This window comes from Nycticebus coucang, chromosome 4 (assembly GCF_027406575.1).
Source record: "Nycticebus coucang isolate mNycCou1 chromosome 4, mNycCou1.pri, whole genome shotgun sequence".
Classification (NCBI taxonomy): Eukaryota; Metazoa; Chordata; class Mammalia; order Primates; family Lorisidae; genus Nycticebus; species Nycticebus coucang.
In genome coordinates this window covers 38563457-38584637 of record NC_069783.1, presented here as the reverse complement: position 1 = coordinate 38584637, position 21181 = coordinate 38563457, and the positions used below count along the sequence as shown (strand labels likewise).

The 21181-nt window shown below is 37.7% G+C and overlaps 1 protein-coding gene across 10 annotated transcripts in view; it reads left to right on the top strand.

Annotated features, from left to right (window-relative positions):
* Positions 1-21181, top strand: part of SLC8A1 (solute carrier family 8 member A1) — a 340789-nt gene that overhangs the window by 259318 nt on the left and 60290 nt on the right. For 4 of the 10 annotated variants that reach the window (XM_053589068.1, XM_053589065.1, XM_053589061.1 and 1 more), the window contains exons 3-5: positions 15005-15111; positions 18190-18210; positions 18632-18649. In XM_053589068.1, coding sequence (XP_053445043.1) covers positions 15005-15111; positions 18190-18210; positions 18632-18649 — 146 coding nt within the window. Of the gene's footprint in view, positions 1-15004; positions 15112-15660; positions 15765-18189; positions 18211-18631; positions 18650-21181 lie in introns of all 10 variants that reach the window. The other 6 variants (XM_053589064.1, XM_053589062.1, XM_053589070.1 and 3 more) reach the window with 2 other exon arrangements.

Sequence of the window (21181 nt, the reverse complement as noted above, 5' to 3'; positions counted from 1 at the left end):
ATTGGGCTGCAATAAACATTCTGGTACAAATATCTTTGTTATAATGTGATTTTTGGTCTTCTGGGTATACCTAGTAGAGGAATTATAGGATTGAATGGCAGATCTATTTTTAGATCTCTATGTGTTCTCCATATCTCTTTCCAAAAGGAATGTATTAATTTGCATTCCCAACAGTGGTGTAGAAGTGTTCCCTTTGACCAGAGGTGTTGGCGTGGATGTGGAGTAAAGATTTTCTATGAAGAGTGGTGAATTAGACTTCAGCAGCACCAGACAAGAAAAACCCTAGGATAATGGTAGAGTAAATGATTACCAGATGCAGATTTACAGTCTGGATAGGAGTTTTGTTTTTTGTTTTTTGTTTTTTTTTATTGTTGGGGATTCATTGAGGGTACAATAAGCCAGGTTACACTGATTGCAATTGTTACGTAAAGTCCCTCTTGCAATCATGTCTTGCCCCCATAAAGTGGATAGGAGTTTTAATCCTGAGCCTGGTATCCGCTAGCTTTGAAGCATTGACTAAATTCATTCAGTCTCCATTTGCTTATCTATACAATGAGAGGTGGACAGGGAGATTACTATGAGCACATATTGGGGAATTATGCTTCTAGGTTTAAAAGTGTGTTTGGGAAGGCAAAGGCTGAATCTGAGTGGAAAATGACTAATGGTCTTTTAATGAAAAACATGGGAATGGGTGGTTAGTGGAAGGGCACTAAACATTGGTATTTGTGAGTGATTTAGCAGGAGGAATTATTTGTTACAGAACAAACAGGAGGCTTAGTGAGGTAGCCAGAATGGCCTTCTAGGGAAGCAACATTGGCAGATGAATCCTGAAAAAATTTCCAGCAAAACTAGCCAAAAGTTTGGTAATGATCGAGAAGAGAATTTCTCCTTTTAAAAAAAAGATATACAAATTTTCCATATGGCAGAATTCAGACAAGAACTTCCAGAAAGGCCAATAGAGAAAGGAAATGGGGAAGGTTACCATCTACATAAAAATCCAGGCAGAGGCTCAAGCATGTAAACAGGATTGTAGGGAAAATAAACATTCACCTCTAAAACTAATCCTAAGTAGCTCATCCAAAGAAAAATGTCAAAAGTTCATAATTTTTTTTTTTTTTTTAGATGGAGTCTTGCTCTGGGCTACAGTGCCATGGCCTAAGCCTAGCTCACAGCAACCTCAAACTCCTGGGTTCGAGCAATCCTCCTGCCTTGTCCTCCCAAGTTACTAGGACTACAGGCAGGTGCTACCACACCTTGCTAATTTTTCAGGGGTCTTGTTCTTGCTCAGACTAGTCTCAAACTCCTGAATTCAAGCTATCTTCCTGCCTCAGCCTCCGAGAGTGTTAGGATTATAGGCGTGAGCCACCACACCCAGACAAAAGTTTATAATATTTGGAGAAATTTAATTTAAAATTTTAATTGTGAAATGTTGATCTCTAGCTGTGGGATTGGATTATGATGAAGTTTTTCTTCTTTTCCCCATTTGCCAGGTACTCAACAATGAACAAGTATCACTTTAATAAGCAGAAAAATACTTTAAGAAAAAGGGCACACATTATCCTACAGCAAGCCACATTATTTTATTTGTATTTAGTGAGAAGGAATCCATGAAATACAAACTTACCAATACAAACTATTGTTTATTCTGGCAACTCATTATGTTTCACATAGTCAAGGCCAAAAGTCTATTTAGAAGCAAGTTTAGTTTTGTCTAGGTTATCAGGAAAGGCAAGAGCCAAAGGGATACACTGACAACTTGGTTAAAAAAAAAAAAAAATCTGTCATTGATTTTTATTGGCCTACCCCATGATATCAGTGCATTAGCTTTACTGATATACTTTAGTACTATTTTCTTTTCTCCTCGCTCTCTGTAATGATAGTAATTATTCTGATGATAACCATCCCTCCCTAGCGCTTACTATGTTCTAGGTCCTGTTCTGTTTTCCCATGTAACACCCTTATCCCTTTGTATATTTACAACCTTGTAATATAATTATTCCACTTTCACAGATGAGAAAACTAAGACATAAGGTCACCCGCATGAGGTCACAGGCAGTCCCATTCGAAAATTCCCAGTTGTCAACTTGACATAACATGGTTTATGGTCATAATAGAAATAAATAATATTCCTTTAGCACCTAATACGTGTCAGCTCTGTGTTAAACATTTTATGTGTATTATCACAATTCATCCTTGCATAAATAAAATGAAGGAACCACTGTTATTATAACCATTTTGCAGAGCAGGAATATAGCCTTAGAAGGCATAGGTAGCTGCAGATAGTGAATGGCAGAGGAAGAATTCTGCACCCTGAGTCCCTTTTCTAAGGAAGTGTTTCAGGTCATTGTAACTCACCAGTGCTATGAAATCCCTCTGGTCACATTGACATGATTAAATAATTATGTTATTTATGGAAACAGATTAAGACTGGAATACCGTTATGTGCCACATAAGGACATGACATTTCAGCCAGTGACAGAGCTCATGTATGACATTGATCCCATAAGATTATAATTCCGTATTTTTACTGTACTTTTTTATATTGAGGTGGGTAGAGATAAACGAATACCACCGTGTTACAGTTGCCTATAGACTGACTGCAGTTTAATGGACTTCCTGGCGAGATCTTCCTATAGAACACATTTAGGGTAACAAAAACTCAGCCCAACCTGCCTTTCCAGCCTTTTAGCCCAGTAGATAAATATTCTGATCATTTAACTTTTTATAAATCATAGGTCTCCATTGTTAAATGCAAACCTAAAATCCAGACATATTTATAGAATTCATACTATTAAGACACACGTGTTGATTGCTTCACCGAATGTAAACTAGCAACAAAATATTAGACATGGAGTAAAAATGTGAAATTAAAAAGAATAAGTGTCAGTTCACTAATTGATTTGTTTTAGCTAAATTTGAGAAAATATCTGGCCTCCCTCTTTAAGAATATAGGTTGTCCTCAAAGTTGCCATGCATAGGGAAAATGGGAAATTATAGCTAAATGTACCTTTATTTACAAAATATTCATTAAAAATTTTTACAAAATATTCTGTACGTGTTGGCCACCTCTTTCTACACACACACAGACAAAGTCTTCTTTCCTGCTCATGGTGAACATGTCCCAAGATATCCATCTTCCTAGGTACAGAAATTTGGGGACACCCTGTATTTTATACAGATGCAAGCAGAGGAAGATTGATTTGTCCCTGTGTATTTTATGGCCATGGACACAGGGAGGGGAAAGGAAAAAGAAGAGAGAAGAGTATAAGTTTAAAAACTTAAGAAAGCCCAGCTTGCCTCCTGGTGTTGTTTCTGGCCTCTTTCTGACGGAGATGCTTTCAGTGGATTCTAGGATGCTGTCCTGTAACCTTGCAGAATTGAAATCCTTCCCTTGTTTTCCACAAAACTCTACTTTGAATACAAAAACTCAACAAAGGAGGCAGGACCAATGGTCAAAATAATCTTTGGAAAGGGAGTAATGGACAACCCAGGAATGTTTAAAATGCTCAGGAAGAAGAAAATTTTTGACGAAGAAGGGAAACCAACTGTCTCTTTGAAATCCAACAGCATCAATTTCATCATCATTTGAATTCTTACAAGGGGCACTGGTGAATTGAGAAATGAAAGTGGTCTCTCAAATGGAACCAAAGATGTTTATGTTTTCAATTTATAGAAAAAATGTTCTTTGCCAGAAAGCATTCTTTTCTTTATTAAATCATAGCTGTGTACATTAATATTTATGGGGTACATTGTGCTGGTTTTATATACAATTTGAAATACTTGCATCAAACTGCTTAACATAGCCTTTACTACAATTTCTTAATTATTGTGTTAAGACATTAATATTCTACACTTGGTAGATTTGACACGTACCCATGTAAAATGCACCATAGGTGTGGTCTGACCCATTACCTTCCCTCCACCCATCCCCCCTTCCTCTTACCCCTTCATCTTGGGCTGTAGTTGGGTTATAGCTTTCATATGGAAGTGTGGGTGCTAATATATTGGTTTCATAGTAGAGCTGAGTACATTGGATACTTTTTCTTCTGTTCTTGAGATACTTTGCTAAGAAGAATATGTTCCAGCTCCATCCATGTAAACATAAAAGAGGTAAAGTCTCCATCTTTTTAAGGCTGCATAATATTCCATGATGTACATATACCACAATTTATTAACCCATTCATGTGTCAATGGACACTTGGGCTTCTTCCATGACTTAGCAATTAAGATATTTGCACCACATTGTTTATTACAGCCCAGAAAGCATTCTTAACCTTAACCTTCAAGTTGAACAATTTGTTAAAACAGTTCTTTTCAAGAGAATCTCCATTCATGGAGTAGTTAAGATTTCAAATTATAGACAAAGATTCAGTGCTAAGAATAATTGAGAATCCTCCATCACTTTTTTCTTCAAAGTGCCCCTTTCATGGAAGAAGAAAGTTCCTGAAATTTCGTCAGAGAAGTTCTTTTGTGGCTACAGCTGACAATAGATTGATAAAAGGAGAAAAAACAAAGCAGAATTACATTTATTCCTATTTTGCATCTGAAAAAATGGATTCCTTGTCATTCAGTTTTAAAAGTGAGCAGAGGAAAATAAAATAGAGCAAGGTTATATTGAAAACCCCCACTCCGGTGCTCTCTAAAACTCCCCTGGTCTCTCTGGAACAGTAGGACTTCAACTATCCCTGCCTCTTGCTCTGCTTGTAACAATGATTTCAATAACTACTTGGCAATGTCAAGAGATCAGGGCGTGGATGAGAAGACCTCCTGGAGATTTGGCTACTTTAGCAACCCTCATCTTGGGAGTCTATTTAAATTGTAGAATAGCGCCATCACTGTTTGTCATGCTCTGCTTCAGTAGCAAGAATGGTGGGAAAATGATGACTTTAGACACCTGTGCACATCCAGCTAGTGGTAAATTCTAAGGACCTGACAGAGGTGGAGCTGGGGAACTAAAGACCTACCTCTTATGCTCCTCGTTTCTTTGAATTTAGAGTTTGGTACTTGGATACCCCCCTATACAGTATTCAATCCAAAATTATTTTAATGGACTTAAAGGTATTGCTCATTTACTCTGTGGACCATTTCCTGACCCCTGCCTCCCCATCTGCCAATGGCTCCTTGTGGTGACTGGGGAAGGAGGGCAAATAAGAACCACAAAATAAGACACTCCTTCTGATCTAATGATAACAACAGTGCCTAACATTTGATAGCCCTTTAGTAAATAATTTTTGGATACATTATATTATTTGATTTTTGCAACAACCTGTGAAGTTTTATTATATTTGATAAATGATGACACCCACATTTGATCATCACAACACGGTGATCACCGCAATTGCTGTGATGTGAGTTTTATTATCCCTATTTGGTAGATTATAATGGTGGTATTTAGAAAGATGCAAGAACTGACCCAAATACCTCAGCTAAAATGGGGCACAGCCAGGTTATTACCTGGGTAATCTGTGTCCTAGTTTAACGGTTTCACATGTCAAGAAAGGAAACAATGGTCTCCTTTTTCTATAAGTATCCTAGATGGGTACTGAGCAAATTCCCAAGTGAATCCATGCCCAGTGTTCCTCACCGATAATCCAGAAAAGGTATAAAAATATTAGCAGACATAATGTGAATAGCAGTGTGCTCTTTTCCTATTTGGAATGTTTCCTAGAGGGGGGAGTTGATTTGGGTCCCTTACAGAAAAATAACAAGAATAGATCATGGATCTTCTTTGCCCCTTTCTTTTCCTAACCCCAAATCACTAAGCAACTCACTAATCCATTTTTTAAAGGACAAAAAAAAAAAAGGCTTAAAATGCACCAGTGATACAAAGGCAACCCATGCCAACCTTATCATTCCTGGTAGGTAGAGAAAATAAAAGCCAGCAAAGGAGCTGGGGAATGCCCAGGTGAGATGAGAGCTGTTGATACCGCAGCTATATATCTTTTATACTTTGGGGAAAAGAAAGAAGCCACGGAAGCCAGCTTGGGGTAACAGCCACCAGAAATACTTAGCTGTCAAGGTCCGCTATCAACGGCCCTGATCCCGGAGGAGGCAGCCAGCATTCCATGGGAAGTCCCCAGGAATGGCATGGAGGTAGCGGAGCTGACAGACCCAGGGTGTAAATGGTTTCACTGTCACGTGGCACACAGTACCTGAGTTTTCTATTTAGCAGTGCTAGCAAAATTTGAAACTCCTTATTGAAAACATCAAATATTCTCACAACCTTTTCTCACCCAAAGAAACAGCCTTTCCAAAGACTAAAATTCAGCCCAAAGTCTGTTTTTTGTAAAGTAACGGCTTTATTAAGACATAATTCACCTCCCATAGAATTCATCTTAAAATATATAATTCAGTAAGTTTTAGCATGTTCTTAGAACTGTGCAGCTAGCAACGCAGTCGATTTTAGAACATTTTCAATACCCTCAAATGAAATCCCATACCCATTAGCAATCACTCCGCCCCCACCCCCATCCTTTTATCCTCAAGGGCCCAGCTCGAGGCAACCACTAATCTACTTTCTGTCTCTGGATTTGCCTATTCTGGACTTTTCATATACGCGGAATCACACAGCATGTGGCCTATTTTGTCTGGTTTCTTTGACTTAGAACAATGTTTTCATGGTTCATCCATGTTGTCACACATCACTGTTCTATTCCTTTTTCAGTGCTGAATAATAATCCATTATGTGGATGTACCACATTTGACTTATCCATTCATCAGTTGATGGATGTTAAGTTGCTCCAGATTTTTGGCTTTTATAAATAATGTTGCTATGAGTTTTCATGTAGAAGATTTTATGTAAACATGTGTTTTTAAATTCTCATTGGCATATACCTAAAAGTGGGGTTTCTGGGTCATATGGTAACTCTTATTTTTAAACTTTTGAGGACTTCTCCAAAGTGGCTGCACCAGTGTACATTGCTACCAGCAGTGTGATGAGGGCTCTAATTTCTCTGCAGTCTCCCCCGTCTGTCTTTTTGATTATAGTCATCCTAGGGGTGTGACACGGTATCTCATTACATTTTTCTGGCAGCTAATGATGCAGAGAATCTTTTCTTGTAATTGTTAACCATTTATTTATCTTCTTTGGAGAAGTTCTGAATCAGATCTTTTGCCCATTTTTTGGTTGGTTTATCTTTCTTGAGTTGTAGGCATTCGTTCTGAAGCTTTTGACATTGGGTATACTGTGGATCACTTTTCAAGCTTATTTTACCAGATGACATTGCGCTGTGGTCAGAGAGGTTGCTGGATCCATGTGTGGTCAGGCCTGGGTCACTTCTTCCTTGAGTCTGAGAGTGTGGTGGCTGACATGTGCAAGGTTCCAGTTCCAAGACATGTTCTCTCACTGACACAGCTCAGAGGCTCTCTGAGTGGGAGACACGAGGCATTGCTGTCTTCTGTGACAGTTAAAACTCTTAGTTTGTCTACTCTCCAGATGTAACCACTCTAGTGTAAAAACTTATCACCAAGAGTTCCTATCACTTTGTTGAGAGGAAATTACTCTGCAAGAGTGTAAACTCTGCTGCCTGAATGCTAAAGGTGTTTTCTCACCTATGCTATTAAAGTTGCCTACAGGAACCAACATTTCCTGAGAGGGGAAAACGACAACTTTAAGTACACTGTATAATCAAGAAAAGCTTTGTGGAGGACAAAGCCAAACGTTTATCTCCTGTTTCCACCCAGATTGCTAGCTAGATTTATCATTCAGTTTTGACTACGATTTTTCTCATATTTCTATCCATTCTTTTTTTTTCTTTTTTTTTTTTTATTAAATCACAGCTGTGTACATTGATATGATCATGGGGCATTATTCACTAGCTTCACAGACCATTTGACACACTTTCATCACACTGGTTAACATAGCCTTCCTGGCATTCTCTCAGTTACTGTGCCAAACACTTACATTCCACATTTACCAAGTTTCACATATACCCTTGTAAGACGCACCGCTGGTGTAATCCCACCAATCCCCTTCCCTCTATCCACCTCTCCCCTCCCTTCCCTCCCTTTCCCCCTTCCCCCTATTCTTAGGTTGTAACTGGGTTATAGCTTTCATGTGAAAGCCATAAATTAGTTTCATAGTAGGGCTGAGTACATTGGGTACTGTATCTTCCATTCTTGAGATACTTTACTAAGAAGAATATGTTCCAGCTCCATCCATGTAAACATGAAAGAGGTAAAGTCTCCATCTTTCTTTAAGGCTGCATAATATTCCATGGTGTATATATACCACAATTTATTAATCCATTCGTGGATCGATGGGCACTTGGGCATTTTCCATGACTTAGCAATTATGAATTGGGCTGCAATAAACATTCTGGTACAAATATCTTTGTTATGATGTGATTTTTGGTCTTCTGGGTATATGCCCAGTAGAGGGATTACAGGATTGAATGGCAGATCTATTTTTAGATCTCTGAGTGTTCTCCATATCTCTTTCCAAAAGGAATGTATTAATTTGCATTCCCACCAGCAGTGCAAAAGTGTTCCCTTTTCTCCACATCCACGCCAACATCTCTGGTCTTGGGATTTTGTGATATAGGCTAGTCTCACTGGAGTTAGATGATATCTCAAAGTAGTTTTGATTTGCATTTCTCTGATGATTAAAGATGATGAGCATTTTTTCGTATGTCTGAAGGCCGTGCGCCTGTCTTCTTCAGAGAAGTTTCTCTTCAAGTCCCTTGCCCAGCCTGCGATGGGATCCCTTGTTCTATTCTTGCTAATGCGTTTTGAATTCTCTGTGGATTCTGGTTATTAAACCTTTGTTGGAGACATAACCTGCAAATATCTTCTCCCATTCTGAGGGCTGTTTGCTTGCTTTACTTACTGTGTTCTTGGCTGTGCAGAAGCTTTTTAGTTTGATCAAGTCCCAGTAGTGTATTTTTGAAGCTGCTTCAATAGCCTGGGGGGTCCTCCTCATAAAATACTCGCCCAGACCAATTTCTTCAAGGGTTTTCCCTACACTCTCCTCTAATATTTTTATAGTTTCATGTCTTAAGTTTAAATCTTTAATCCAGTGAGAGTCTATCTTAGTTAATGGTGAAAGGTGTGGGTCCACTTTCAGTCTTCTACAGGTTGCCAGCCAGTTCACCCAGCACCATTTATTAAATAGGGAATCTTTTCCCCACTGAATGTTTTTAATTGGCTTGTCAAAGATTAAATGATGGTAAGTAGCTGGATTCATCTCTTGGTTCTCTATTCTGTTCCAGACATCTACTTCTATGTTTTTGTGCCAAACCATGCTGTTTTGATCACTATTGATTTGTAGTATAGTCTGAGGTCTGGTTGTGTAATTCCTCCTGTTTTGTTTTTATTTCTGAGTAATGTCTTGGCTATATGAGATTTTTTCTGATTCCATATAAAATGAAGTATTGTTTTTTCAAGATCTTTAAAGTATGATGGTGGAGGTTTAATAGGGATTACATTGAAATTATATATTGCTTTGAGTAGTATGGACATTTTAACAATGTTGATTCTTCCCAGCCATGAGCATGGTATGTTTTTCCATTTGTTAATATTTTCAGCTATTTCTTTTCTTAGAGTTTCATAGTTCTCTTTATAGAGATCTTTCACATCCTTTGTTAGATAGATTTCCAAATATTTCATCTTCTTTGGCACTTATGTATCCTTGTAAAGATCAGGACATACATTCTGACTTTCCTTTATCCAGTTCCCAGCCCTGGTTGCATATTAGAATGACTTAAAAAACTTTTAAAAACCATATTGAGGCTGGGGGTCTTACAATCACAGAGTTTGATTTAACTGATCTGGAGTGGGTTTAGACATTTATAGTTTGGAAAGTCTGTGATTTTAATATGCAGTCATGTCCAAAACACAAGCCCAACTATTATCAGCCTTTTAATTTGTTATCCACCTTGAGTAGAGAAACCCATTTTCCACTCTAGATTGGTGCTTGTCAGACTTCAACATGCATAAGAGACATCTGAAGATCTCGTTAAAATGCAGATTTGGATCCACTGGGTCTGGATAAACCTGAGATTCTGCATTTCTAACAAGTCTCCTGCACCTGGCAAGGCTGAGACTGATGCTGCTGGTTAACTATTCTAAGTCCTCAGAGCTGGTGAGCCCCCTACATGTTCAGGGCCCCTTTCAATTAAACCTGTATGTCATTTAACTTTTTGAGGCGGCCATCACAGAGTATAATATGTGCTGCAGTTTTTTTAAAAAAAAAAAACAGAATTGAAATTCCATCATTATTCATATCTGCAGTCTTTGTTAATGTAAAGGTGAAACAATAAACCTCTATATTGACTTAAAATAATGATCCAGACCCTTTAAAGGGGTCATAAAATAAAGCACAGTTGAATGAATAGAGGACTTGGTGGTTGACTGTGAGTCTTATAATTAAAAGGTATTGGTCCTTGGAGATAGTCACAGGAGATTCATGTTGTGACCTTGGAAGTTGCTAACTTTCTCTAAGAGTCACTGTTTTCTCTGATAATTTTAGGTACTAGGAATTACTTCTAGGGCTGTTTTGGAAATTTATAAATTAAGAAATGCTAAGAGCTCATCATTCTATTGACCTCTGAGTATGCCAAAGGAGAGGATGAATCTTTAAAAATAAAAGTCATGACTGTACCTGAACATGTGAAATCTTCACTAAAATCTTTTGCATGAGGATTTAGAAAGGCGTCTCTTCTCTCTCATCCTCCAACTTATCTTCTTCTCATCTTCCCTCAACATCAAGGGAATCCTTAGGGGGGGAAATCCATAGAAGGACAAGTGAGGCTTAAATTGGAAAAGAGACTGTGATACCACTTCAGCTTAACAATATGAGACTAAAATATATTTTGAAGAAATTTTCCTTTTCAACCACTAATAAAGCCACCTCTTTATTTCTTTACCGACTATCTGCCTGAGTCACTACCAGATACAGGACTCATTGTTAGTCTGTTTGAAGGTGCCCAGGTCCTTTGAGACTCATCAGATATGAAAGAGGCTGAGAAATAGAGTGTAGATGTTGGTTTGCTATCATCATATGAAAGGCACTACAAAAATCAAAAGAAATGATCTGTATTTTTCCACTGAATAAATTGATCTTCCTTAACCAAATTTTATTTTAAGAAATAGAATCAAAATGTACCTCCATAAAAATCTTGTCCATGTTGAGAAATACTTTAATATTATCATAAGATTTGTAACTGCTTTGCTAGTTTCCAGAACATACAATTTTATAGTCTACTGTTCAAACTTAAAAAGATGTAAAAAATGTGAGTTCTCCTAACCTTCTTCATAATGATTATGGCAGTTGAAAATTGTATGACAGCAGTGTTTCTATTCATTCCTCCTAAGTACAATAATGTAAGATTATATTTGGATGAAGGGCTACATGTACCCAACTGTTGCAGTCTTTGTTTTCGTTAACCTGTCAATTTAAAGAAGTAACAACAGCCGTCTGACTGCTTTCCTTGGTAAACAGAACAGAATAGCCAACATGGATCTGTGTCCTCAGGGAGATGCAGTTCCTGTGACAATGCAGAAGGCCTGTTGACATGGGATAAGTGTGACAATGGGGCAGACTGGAAAACACAAGAGGTCCCCGTTCCATCCTTGACAGTCTGGTTCCGCCCCAGAACAGTGAGGAGCAGCACCACGCTTCTGCTGATGATCAAGCCATATTTTCACCAACCCAACCCCATCCCATGCACTAGCCCCTGTGGTAGAAAACCCAGCCACAGTATCCTGTATGCATTGTGCTCTGGAAAGTGAGAAGAAGCCCTCCCAAGGATATGTTCTTTCAATAGTTACATTGGTTTATTTCACCTTTGCTACCTTTGCTAAGGGGAGGAATAGTTCTGCTCTGAAAGAAAAGGTGAACATGACCAATGCCTTCTGCTTTTTGACTCTGTTGATTCAAAGTACTAATTGATAAGGACTAACTTCATCCTGCCTCTTTAGACACACTGAAATGTCCTTAAATAATCGAGTTTCCTATTAATAGCTTTACTGTGCAAGAAGAGCTAAATCGATATATAATTTAATGACTCCTCCCGTCAGGGCCATTATTGATTCTATTACTAATGATTTTGAAATGATATGCCATTATGCAAACTCCATCTACTTTAGAAATTTTTGCTAGGCACCTGTGGAAGTATGTTTTTTCTTTCTCTTTATTTTTGATTTTGCAGAATCACAGTTATCTAAGACTTACATATTTTCTAAGAATTGTTATCCTAGTGAATATGGATACTCTAATGATAAATGGTAAATGTTTATTTTATTACACAAACAAATTGTGTGGGGCTATATAATTATACTTCTCACACTCATAAGCTCCTTGTAGTATAGGAAATAAAGTCATTGCCACAATAAATTAAAATCTATGATATTCAGCAAAGATAAGAAACAAAATGATGTTTGGTTGTTTATATCTGTTTGTGAATATGTTGTCATATTGTTCTGTGGACATGAAACTGGTACCTTTCCTGCACAAACACCCTCTTAATAAGGTAACTTCTACCATTCCACCTTATCTCTTCAATGCAATAATTCTGTGATGAGATGCAGGTTGGGCTGGGAATACAAGATGGAGAACTATAACATCAAATATTTGTAATAATACAAGCAAGAATATTGCAGCTTGTCTCAACAAGAGTGGTTTCAGTTTGATGTGCCCTCCAACGAAGTGCGTTGATAATGGATGTGGGGCCATCAGGTCCAGCCGAACTGAGTTTGAATGTCCATCAATATTTTCCCACCTTTAGTCACCTGATACTCATGGTTTTAGTAGAAATGTACAACTATAGTTTACAGTTTGAAGATCAAAAGATGGAAATTAAATTCCTAAAATGTGTATGTTTTGATGTCAAGGAGAAGAAGCATTGAGTAGATTCTCGTAGAGTAAATTGATAAGGTCAATCTTAACAACATCAAACCCAGTTCTGAAATTAAAAGTTTAAATATCATCATTCTTTACATCCATCCTCTTATGTTTTTCCTAACATTTTATATTTTTAAAAAATTGGGGAATGATTAACCCATTTCATTCATGGCAGACTAAAAAAAATAGGTGAATTCCAAAAACATACTTTTAAAAGTTAGGTATAGTGTCCATGTAACTGGACTGTGTCATACTGTTGGCAGTTTTGTAAATATCTAAGTACTCTAAAACTACTCTAAAAATGATGGCTGCTTTAGTCATTTATAACTAAAATGACTCATCAAGAATAAGTATTTCAGGGTGATTGGTGGGATTACACCTGTGGTGCATCCTACAAGGGTACATGTGAAACTTAGTAAATGTAGAAGGTAAATGTCTTAACACAATAACTAAGAAAATGCCAGGAAAGCTATGTTAACCAGCGTGATGAAAATGTGTCAAACGGTCTATAAAACCAGTGTATGGTGCCCCATGATCACATTAATGTACACAGCTATGATTTAATAATAATGAAAAAAAAGAATAAGTATTTCAGCATAAGGGCAGAGCTGAGATAGGAAAGGTAGTTTCATGAGCTCCAACTTCTCAGGAGTGAGAACGTAGGATTTAAGCTTCATGCAGGGATGGGCTTTTGCTGAGGAGTAGGGAGGACTCACGGGACTGCAGGGGACTGTACGGATCACTTGGTCTCACTTCTACAATGCCACGCCAAGAAAGTAAGACTAAAGCATTGGCATTAAGGGCTGGGAAATGCAGAGAACTAAAGGCAACTTCCACCTATCACTCCTTCAATGCTAAGAAAAAAGACTGATGTTCCTCAGCACGCTCAGCCCTAAGTGAAACTTGATGGCTTTGATCAATAAAATAAAAACAAAATTGTAAGCCAATTTCCTTCCAGAAGACTTAGAGAACGCCACAAAAATTAAAGAATATCTATGGTATGTCATTAAAACTTTGTGTCTGTACCAACTGATTGTTTCATAAACTTTCATCAGAAATGTTCTTGGCCAAAATTATTGAAAAAAAATTTTTTTCAAGGACAAATCAGTGTATGGGAGCTCTGAGGAAGTTGTAATACATGAAATGTTTCAGCCCTTATTAACTGAAGTAACATTAGATTGATTTATTTTCAGAATCATTAAGGAAGTTTGAATTTGAATCATTATGGGAAGTTTGAATTTGCATAATATTTGCATTTGTCCTACCTGCCTGTCAGTCATTTGCACTCACAGGACTACAGTGCAAGAACTGAGAAAGGTTAGATTACACCTTGTCGCATCAGCGGACTCTGAAAGCAGTGTGAGTGGCATATTTAGTGAAAGTTAAAACTCAACTTTGGAAGGGATAAAAATAACCATGACATCACGACTCCCACCTGCCGCCACCCCACTTTCAAAACAGCTGTGGCGAGGCCACAGCTCCCATCTTTAGAAACGCAAACAAAACAGGAACAACTTCCTGTTGTGGCCTAGGAAGAAAATCTGACTAACCCAAATAAGAGTGTGATTCTAGGACACTGGGTGGGGTGAGATCAAAGACTTCCTATTTTCTTTGTGGTGTTTTATACATTTATTGCTTCAACAAAATTTTATGATCAAATACTATGTTTGGAAATTCAATAAAGAACAATAAAAGAAAAGAATAACCCATAAGCCAATCTCTCAGAGATAACCTCTGTTGACATTTTGCTATGATTTCTTGATTTGTTCTAAAAGAGTTAAGGTCCAGGGCACAGCTTAGACAATCGGAAGGTTAAGGCATTCACTAAATGAATACATTTTTCTTTTCTTACTATTGCGATCTGTGTTTTCCGGCTTTTCCTTCTGATGATGATTATAAACCTATTAGTACTGAATGCTATATTTTGTCCAAAATAATTCCACAGCCTTGGGCAGGGGAGCTATGCCTTATTTGGGTGATCTCTTCAACCTTTCCGTCCTATCTGATACTCATTCTGGAAGGGAAAAAACTCACAGTACAGAAGTTTCTCAATTGCTGTTTGTCTTTAAGTGCAACTCGTTAACCTCGCTTTCCTCTTCTCTGTTCCTTCTCTTCTCTTTCCTCTTCCCCTTGTTCGTCAATTTCTATTCTTCTCTGTTTCAGCAAAACAATATCTGTCAAGGTAATTGATGATGAGGAGTATGAGAAAAACAAGACCTTCTTCCTTGAGATTGGAGAGCCCCGCCTGGTGGAGATGAGTGAGAAGAAAGGTGGGGGAGCTGCTCCAGGGCTGAGCCCAACAGCTTCTGCTGGCCGGTGCCACCCCTGGAAGCCTGCAGTCTTCAGAACATGACTTAGGATGCACACATCCCTCCACCTGTGTAACAGGGCATCAGTCTCGTGCTAGGTTACAGCAGGCAGGGCAGTAGCTGCCTTGGCCAGTTCTGGCCACACTGCACATTAGAGTCTGAGAGCTTGATTTTCTGGGCAGTCAATCAAACCCTAATTTCTGGAAAAGTTGGTGCAGACACCATGCAATGCCCAAAAGAAGCAAACATTTTGATTTTTCTTCCTAATGTGGGGGGTACTTCCTGACTGCTAGCCAAAGCAGGGAGAATTGGTGAAAGTGGCAAATCAGCAAAGAAAATGTAAAGGTGGCCAGCCGAGAGTAGCCAAGATGCCCTTTTACATACTTCAGGAGGCCCATGTGCTGCCAGTTCTCCCTCCATAACATCACAGTAACATTCAGCGTGGTGGACACCCAGAGCATGAGCATGTGACTCCAACCATTGTTTTGCCTTTGTCTTGTGTTCCCACAGGAAGATCATTACCATTAGAATATTTGACCATGAGGAATATGAGAAAGAGTGCAGTTTCTCCCTTGTGCTTGAGGAACCCATATGGATAAGAAGAGGAATGAAAGGTGTGAGAGTATACAAAGACATACCAGCGAGAAATTGTGCTCTTCTCTCTCCGTGTCTCCTTACTCTCACACTTAGCTCTCTCCTCTTCCTCAGCTTCCCAGTACTACACTCCACTGCCTTCAAAGCTTTAGCCTTTCCTTCCCTTCCCTGATTGACAAGTGCACCAAGCAACGCCCATTCTCCTCAGAAATGCCAACTAACCTTGATTGCAACCCAATTTCATAATATGAGGAAGATACTTGGCAATTCAGAAATGATAATATAGTCTTTCACTGCTCAGGGTTCATTCTAAAATGTTGCTCCAATTGTTAAATTTCCCCTAAAACGTTAGTGATAAAGACTACTTAATATCTTTTCAAACATTCATCGATAAAGCTGGAAGGAAAACATCTACTTAGTACTTATTCGCAGTAGGAGATGAGTCTGATAGCAACTGCTAGGGAATTTCAAGGCAGTCAATAATTAGGCTTCTTTATCCAGTTAAACAAATTAATAAGAATAAAAATCCTTAACAAGTATGCTCAATAGTCCAGCACTCACATTGGTATGATGTTTTTCATACTATCAAACATGGCATTTTTTAAAATGGTCCCCTTTATGTGAAACCATAACAATTTTCTATAGTCAGAAAGCTATTCAGTAAGACATTAACCCATATTGAAAGCCTTTTCAGCCTCATGCTTCAAAATCTTTTGATCCTGATAGAAGTAAATTTTTAACACACACAGTAAAAAGAAAAAAATAAAAGCAGTATCCTCACAACTAGATTTTGTTGATTTATACTTATGTTTTTAGAATATTAGGACAAATAAGCCAATTTTCCTTCCTATCTTTAATTTCTAATCTATTTTATATGGCCTATATAATAATTGCTTTTACTATGTGCATATGGACAATTGGCGAAAGCGGGATAGGGTGGTGAAAGTGGTGACATGTACCACTATGAAAGAAATTTATACTTTTATATGTGGGGCAGGAAATACAATTTTTATAGGACAAATTCCTACATAGACCCAACATTTGGGAAAATTTAATCCCACATTTATGAGAACTCACTGGCCTCGTAATCCATTAAAAGATAAAAAAGAATGTCCCTGACTTAATCAAGTTCAAAATGACAACAAGAGCCTTAGGAATGATGATGAAAGGAATACTGGGGACCCATTTTCTTTTCTTTTTTTTCTTTTTTTTTGGGGGGGGGACCCATTTTAATGCAGGCTATTTAATATGCTCCATAGACAGCAGACAGAAGGAAAAGAGACCAGAAAATTGCACTGATTTTGTACAAAGATGGGATCAAAAATGCCTCATTAACATACAGGAGAAAGCATTTACTTCTAAATATATTCTCTTTTAACTCAAGGAAAAGAATCTTGGATACAGCTCTTACATTTGTCCTTTTAGTAAAGTATGCCCTTATGTAAGAATAAATTAAAATTCCTTAATAGCACTATCCAGTCTGGTACCCACCAAGGGGGCTCTTGTCACTGAAAGTAAATTACTGACTTGTTTTTAAAAGTATCCTTTAAGGCCACTATTATTAGAAAGAAAACTAGGCCTAAAACAGTGACTATAGCACTCCCATCTACAACTCAGGAGGTAATTTATTTGATGCAGTTAGCCAAGTCACTTTTACTAGAATCAAGTGCTGCAGACAGTCTGGGTTTAAAGCCATAACCTGGAAGACAAATTATGTACATCTCCCTCCCCCTCGCCCCTGTCAGTTAAATGGACTTACACATCCACAAGATTCCGGTTATCTGATGATATGCAGAAGTCTCAAGTAAGAACACAAATAAGCATTAATTCCTGGGACTATTAAATGCGAAGGATTTAAAAAACATCCATTCTTGGTGGCCAAAAATCATCCAAATAGAACATTCCGAGAGAAAGATTTACCACGGGCCGAAGTCCCCTCCCATACAAGGCAGCCAAAATAGAATTCCCAGGATGTTTCATCAGTTCACATTGAATCCAATGTACAATACCTACGATCCCGGGTGATTTAAGACTTCCACATGTTGGATTGAATAAATCAGGGCGATATTTAGAGAGGAAGACTCACTTAAATCCAGTTAAGAATTAATTTCATACAGTGTTTTTCCTGCATTTGGCAAACTAGATAAATACGCCATGTGTAAACATACATAGTGAAATGTCTTATTAAATATAAAGAAATGAGATACATGGTTACATGTATGTGTATGTACTCAATCACACACATTTGCAGAAATACCTGCTGGAATCGCTGATTTTGAAATATTCCCAATGCCACATTTCCTTGGGGTGCACCAATTCTTACAGCAGCGGCTCCCTAGCGCTCTGATCAGATCTGCCTGGATTTCTTTCTGCTGATATTCCTCTAACTTTCATTATTCATCTGGTCTCTTATTCTGTGTTTGTCTTTGTCTGTTTCCTTCACAGCCCTGTTATTGAATGAGCTTGGTAAGCATTTCATTTCTTGCATTTCCTTTCCATTTTTCTAGGTTATTTTCCATTTCTGTCAGGTGATACAGTAGCTCTCTGACTTTTATATCTATTGATTGGCTAGCACAATTGTCGTTGAGGGCCATTGGCCTCATTTTTTGTTAAGGTCACACAGTTTCTATTACGTTTTTTGAATTTAGTATAACCTTTTAAAATATCAGGGCTTTCTCAGGTATGCACGGGAGTTCTTTGTGCACTAAATCCTGTAATCTTAAAAGAGCGATTAGAGATTCAGTCATGAATGGGTATGCTTCCCTGTTCTTCTGAACTGTAAATAGAATTGGGCAAGCTTTTGTACCTTGGGTGGGTAGCTGATGTCACTGGTATTTGTTAGAGTGTAAGTTAAATTATAACAATTGTTTTTCTTTTTCTTTTTTAGGTGGCTTCACAATAACAGGTATGAATTTTTAAAGTCTAGTGCTAATTTTAGTTTTGCTATCTGTTCTCACTCACCATATGTTGTTACATACTTAAAAATCATTTCTCATTTTTATTTGCTTTTAATGAAGGAAAATGCCTGTATGGTAAGACAGTTTTTGAAACTTTTTCTTTATTTTTCCCCAAATATCCTATAAAATCAAACCAAATGCACGTCTTATAATCTTCATTCACATTTAACTTCAGCAATGCTATGTTGTTGCTGGTTTTACACATTTAACGTTTTACAAATTAACAGTGTGTGCGTGTTGTGTTTAGTAGGAAGCAATTCATGTGGAGAAACTGTAATTGTTCACATTTTAACACTGATCAATTTATGAATGTTTATATGACACTGATGATATTCAGCACCCTGATAGATGCTACCAGAGTAAATAAGACACAATTGCTGGCCTCAAAGAAACACAGGAGCTACCATCCCAAACTGCTCTATGGCCCATGCTCAGGATCCCAGGAACAGATAATGCCATGTTGGGAGAGCGCAGACAAGTCTCTCTCCCTCATCCCTCCACTCCAGTCTGAGCCATATTTGGAGACTTGGGTTTAGTATTAATACCATGGTAATGAGTAATATTTCTGCCACTTGACGTGCATTTCATTGTGCTCTATAAAAATTCAAGATGCCAATAAAATAGTTTAAAACCCCTAAATTCACAGTGGTACTCGGTTTGTGTTGATGAGAATTGTGTTATTTAGCACAACTCTAAAGCTATTTTCTTGTGTACAAAATGAAGATACTTCCTTACAGTACCCTCTTTAACCACATATGTCTTCTCACCTTTTCAGAGTCATCTGTGCAGGTTTAAACAGGGAAATAAACATTCAAACAGTTGCTTTAATTGGCCTGAGCTGCAGGTGGAAGATGCCTCTAATGGCCTACGTTCTAGGCTGCTATACAGCATTTTCCAATACATTGTGCCAGTATCAAAATTTTCCAATATATTGTGCAGATATCAAAATTTTAAAGTCTGAGATCTGAACAAAAATATCTAGAAGAAAATATTTCTTAAATTTCCATTAGTGAAAATGCCATGGCAGGAGTTGGGGCTAACTTAAACCCATTAGTGTAAACTCACGAACAAATAGTTCCAACATAATTCCGTCCAAAGTGGAATTTTCTAAATATGGGCAATTGCATTTGGGCTGCTATCTACTGCTTCTCTCAAGACACAACATTTAATGACAAAATGACTAATAGACTCTCAGAGACACAGAAATGGAAAAAGATAAAAATGTTAAAGGGAACAAGCCCTTAGAATGGATTTTTAAAATCTGATATATCTGAAGCTTTCTCGGACCATATCTGCCCAATTCTGCACCAAACCATGGAAGATTATTTTTTAATACAAAAACATGCAAGAAAATACATTTAAAATACAACTTTCAACTTCTTTTTTTCATTCCATCATTTTAACTCAATGAAGTCTTATTGTGAAATTCTGATTCTCTCACCCAAGGATCAATAAGTTATCCTTGAGAGATTTCAGAAAGGTTGGAACTTGGCAAGCCAGCCTTTATGAATTCATTGAAGTCATTATTAATTTAAAGTCAACTATCATAGGAATAGTATACTACCTAGCAGCACCTGTGGAGCCTGATAATTAAACCTTAAAAAAGGATATTTGTCGGTAGAATGCCTTATTAACATATACCAATGGGTTTGGATATCTTTCTATTTTTGTTACCACTGCATATGTCTAGATTTTTTTTAAGTCCTTCCTTCTTTCTTCCCTTTTATTATCTCAGGTAATGGGATCCTAGTTTTCTTTTCTCAGAAATTCTTCGTATCAAGTTCTATAGAATCCAATTAGTAACGTGTCACATTTCTGACCTTGGCTATATATCTTGCTTCCAAGATAACAGAATCATTTCCTCCAAAGTTTCTATCATTTCGTGTAGTTCAAAGTTCTTCCTTATGGATGAAACTTTGATCTGAAATAGAAATTTTTCTATTGTTACCACCTCTTCTCAAGACTTGAAATTGATGCAGTTAGAAACACGAGGATGTTCCAGAACTCTCTGGGAATTTCTACATTGGCCTGTCTACTTTCCTAAAAGCTGTCTCACTTTATTGACCCTTCTCCTGAATAAGTCTACAAGGCCCAGGATCTATCCTCTACTGATGCTCCCGAGGAAAGTTCTAAAACTTAGGTCTGCACAGTGAAAAGCATCTTTAAGCCCTAAAGAGCTTTCCTTTGAAGTCAGTTTGAGGCTTTGAATTCAAGGCTTTGAGATGCAGGGGCAGCAGAGAAGAATTAATCTAGCCCTTGGACTCTGCCTGCAGCTTTCATTTACATTAACCTGTGCGGCTGAGTGTGAAAATCTAAATTTGAAGTAGGGTATATGGAAATTGAAAAGCCATTTGATCCACAGCCTAATACCAGTATTTCAGAGATCTCATTAGTGATGGACATTAAGTTCTAAAGGTGCTTTCAGAATTTGCAAATCTTTATCTGCTGTTCCTAGACCTTGCCTCACTGAAAGGAGGACC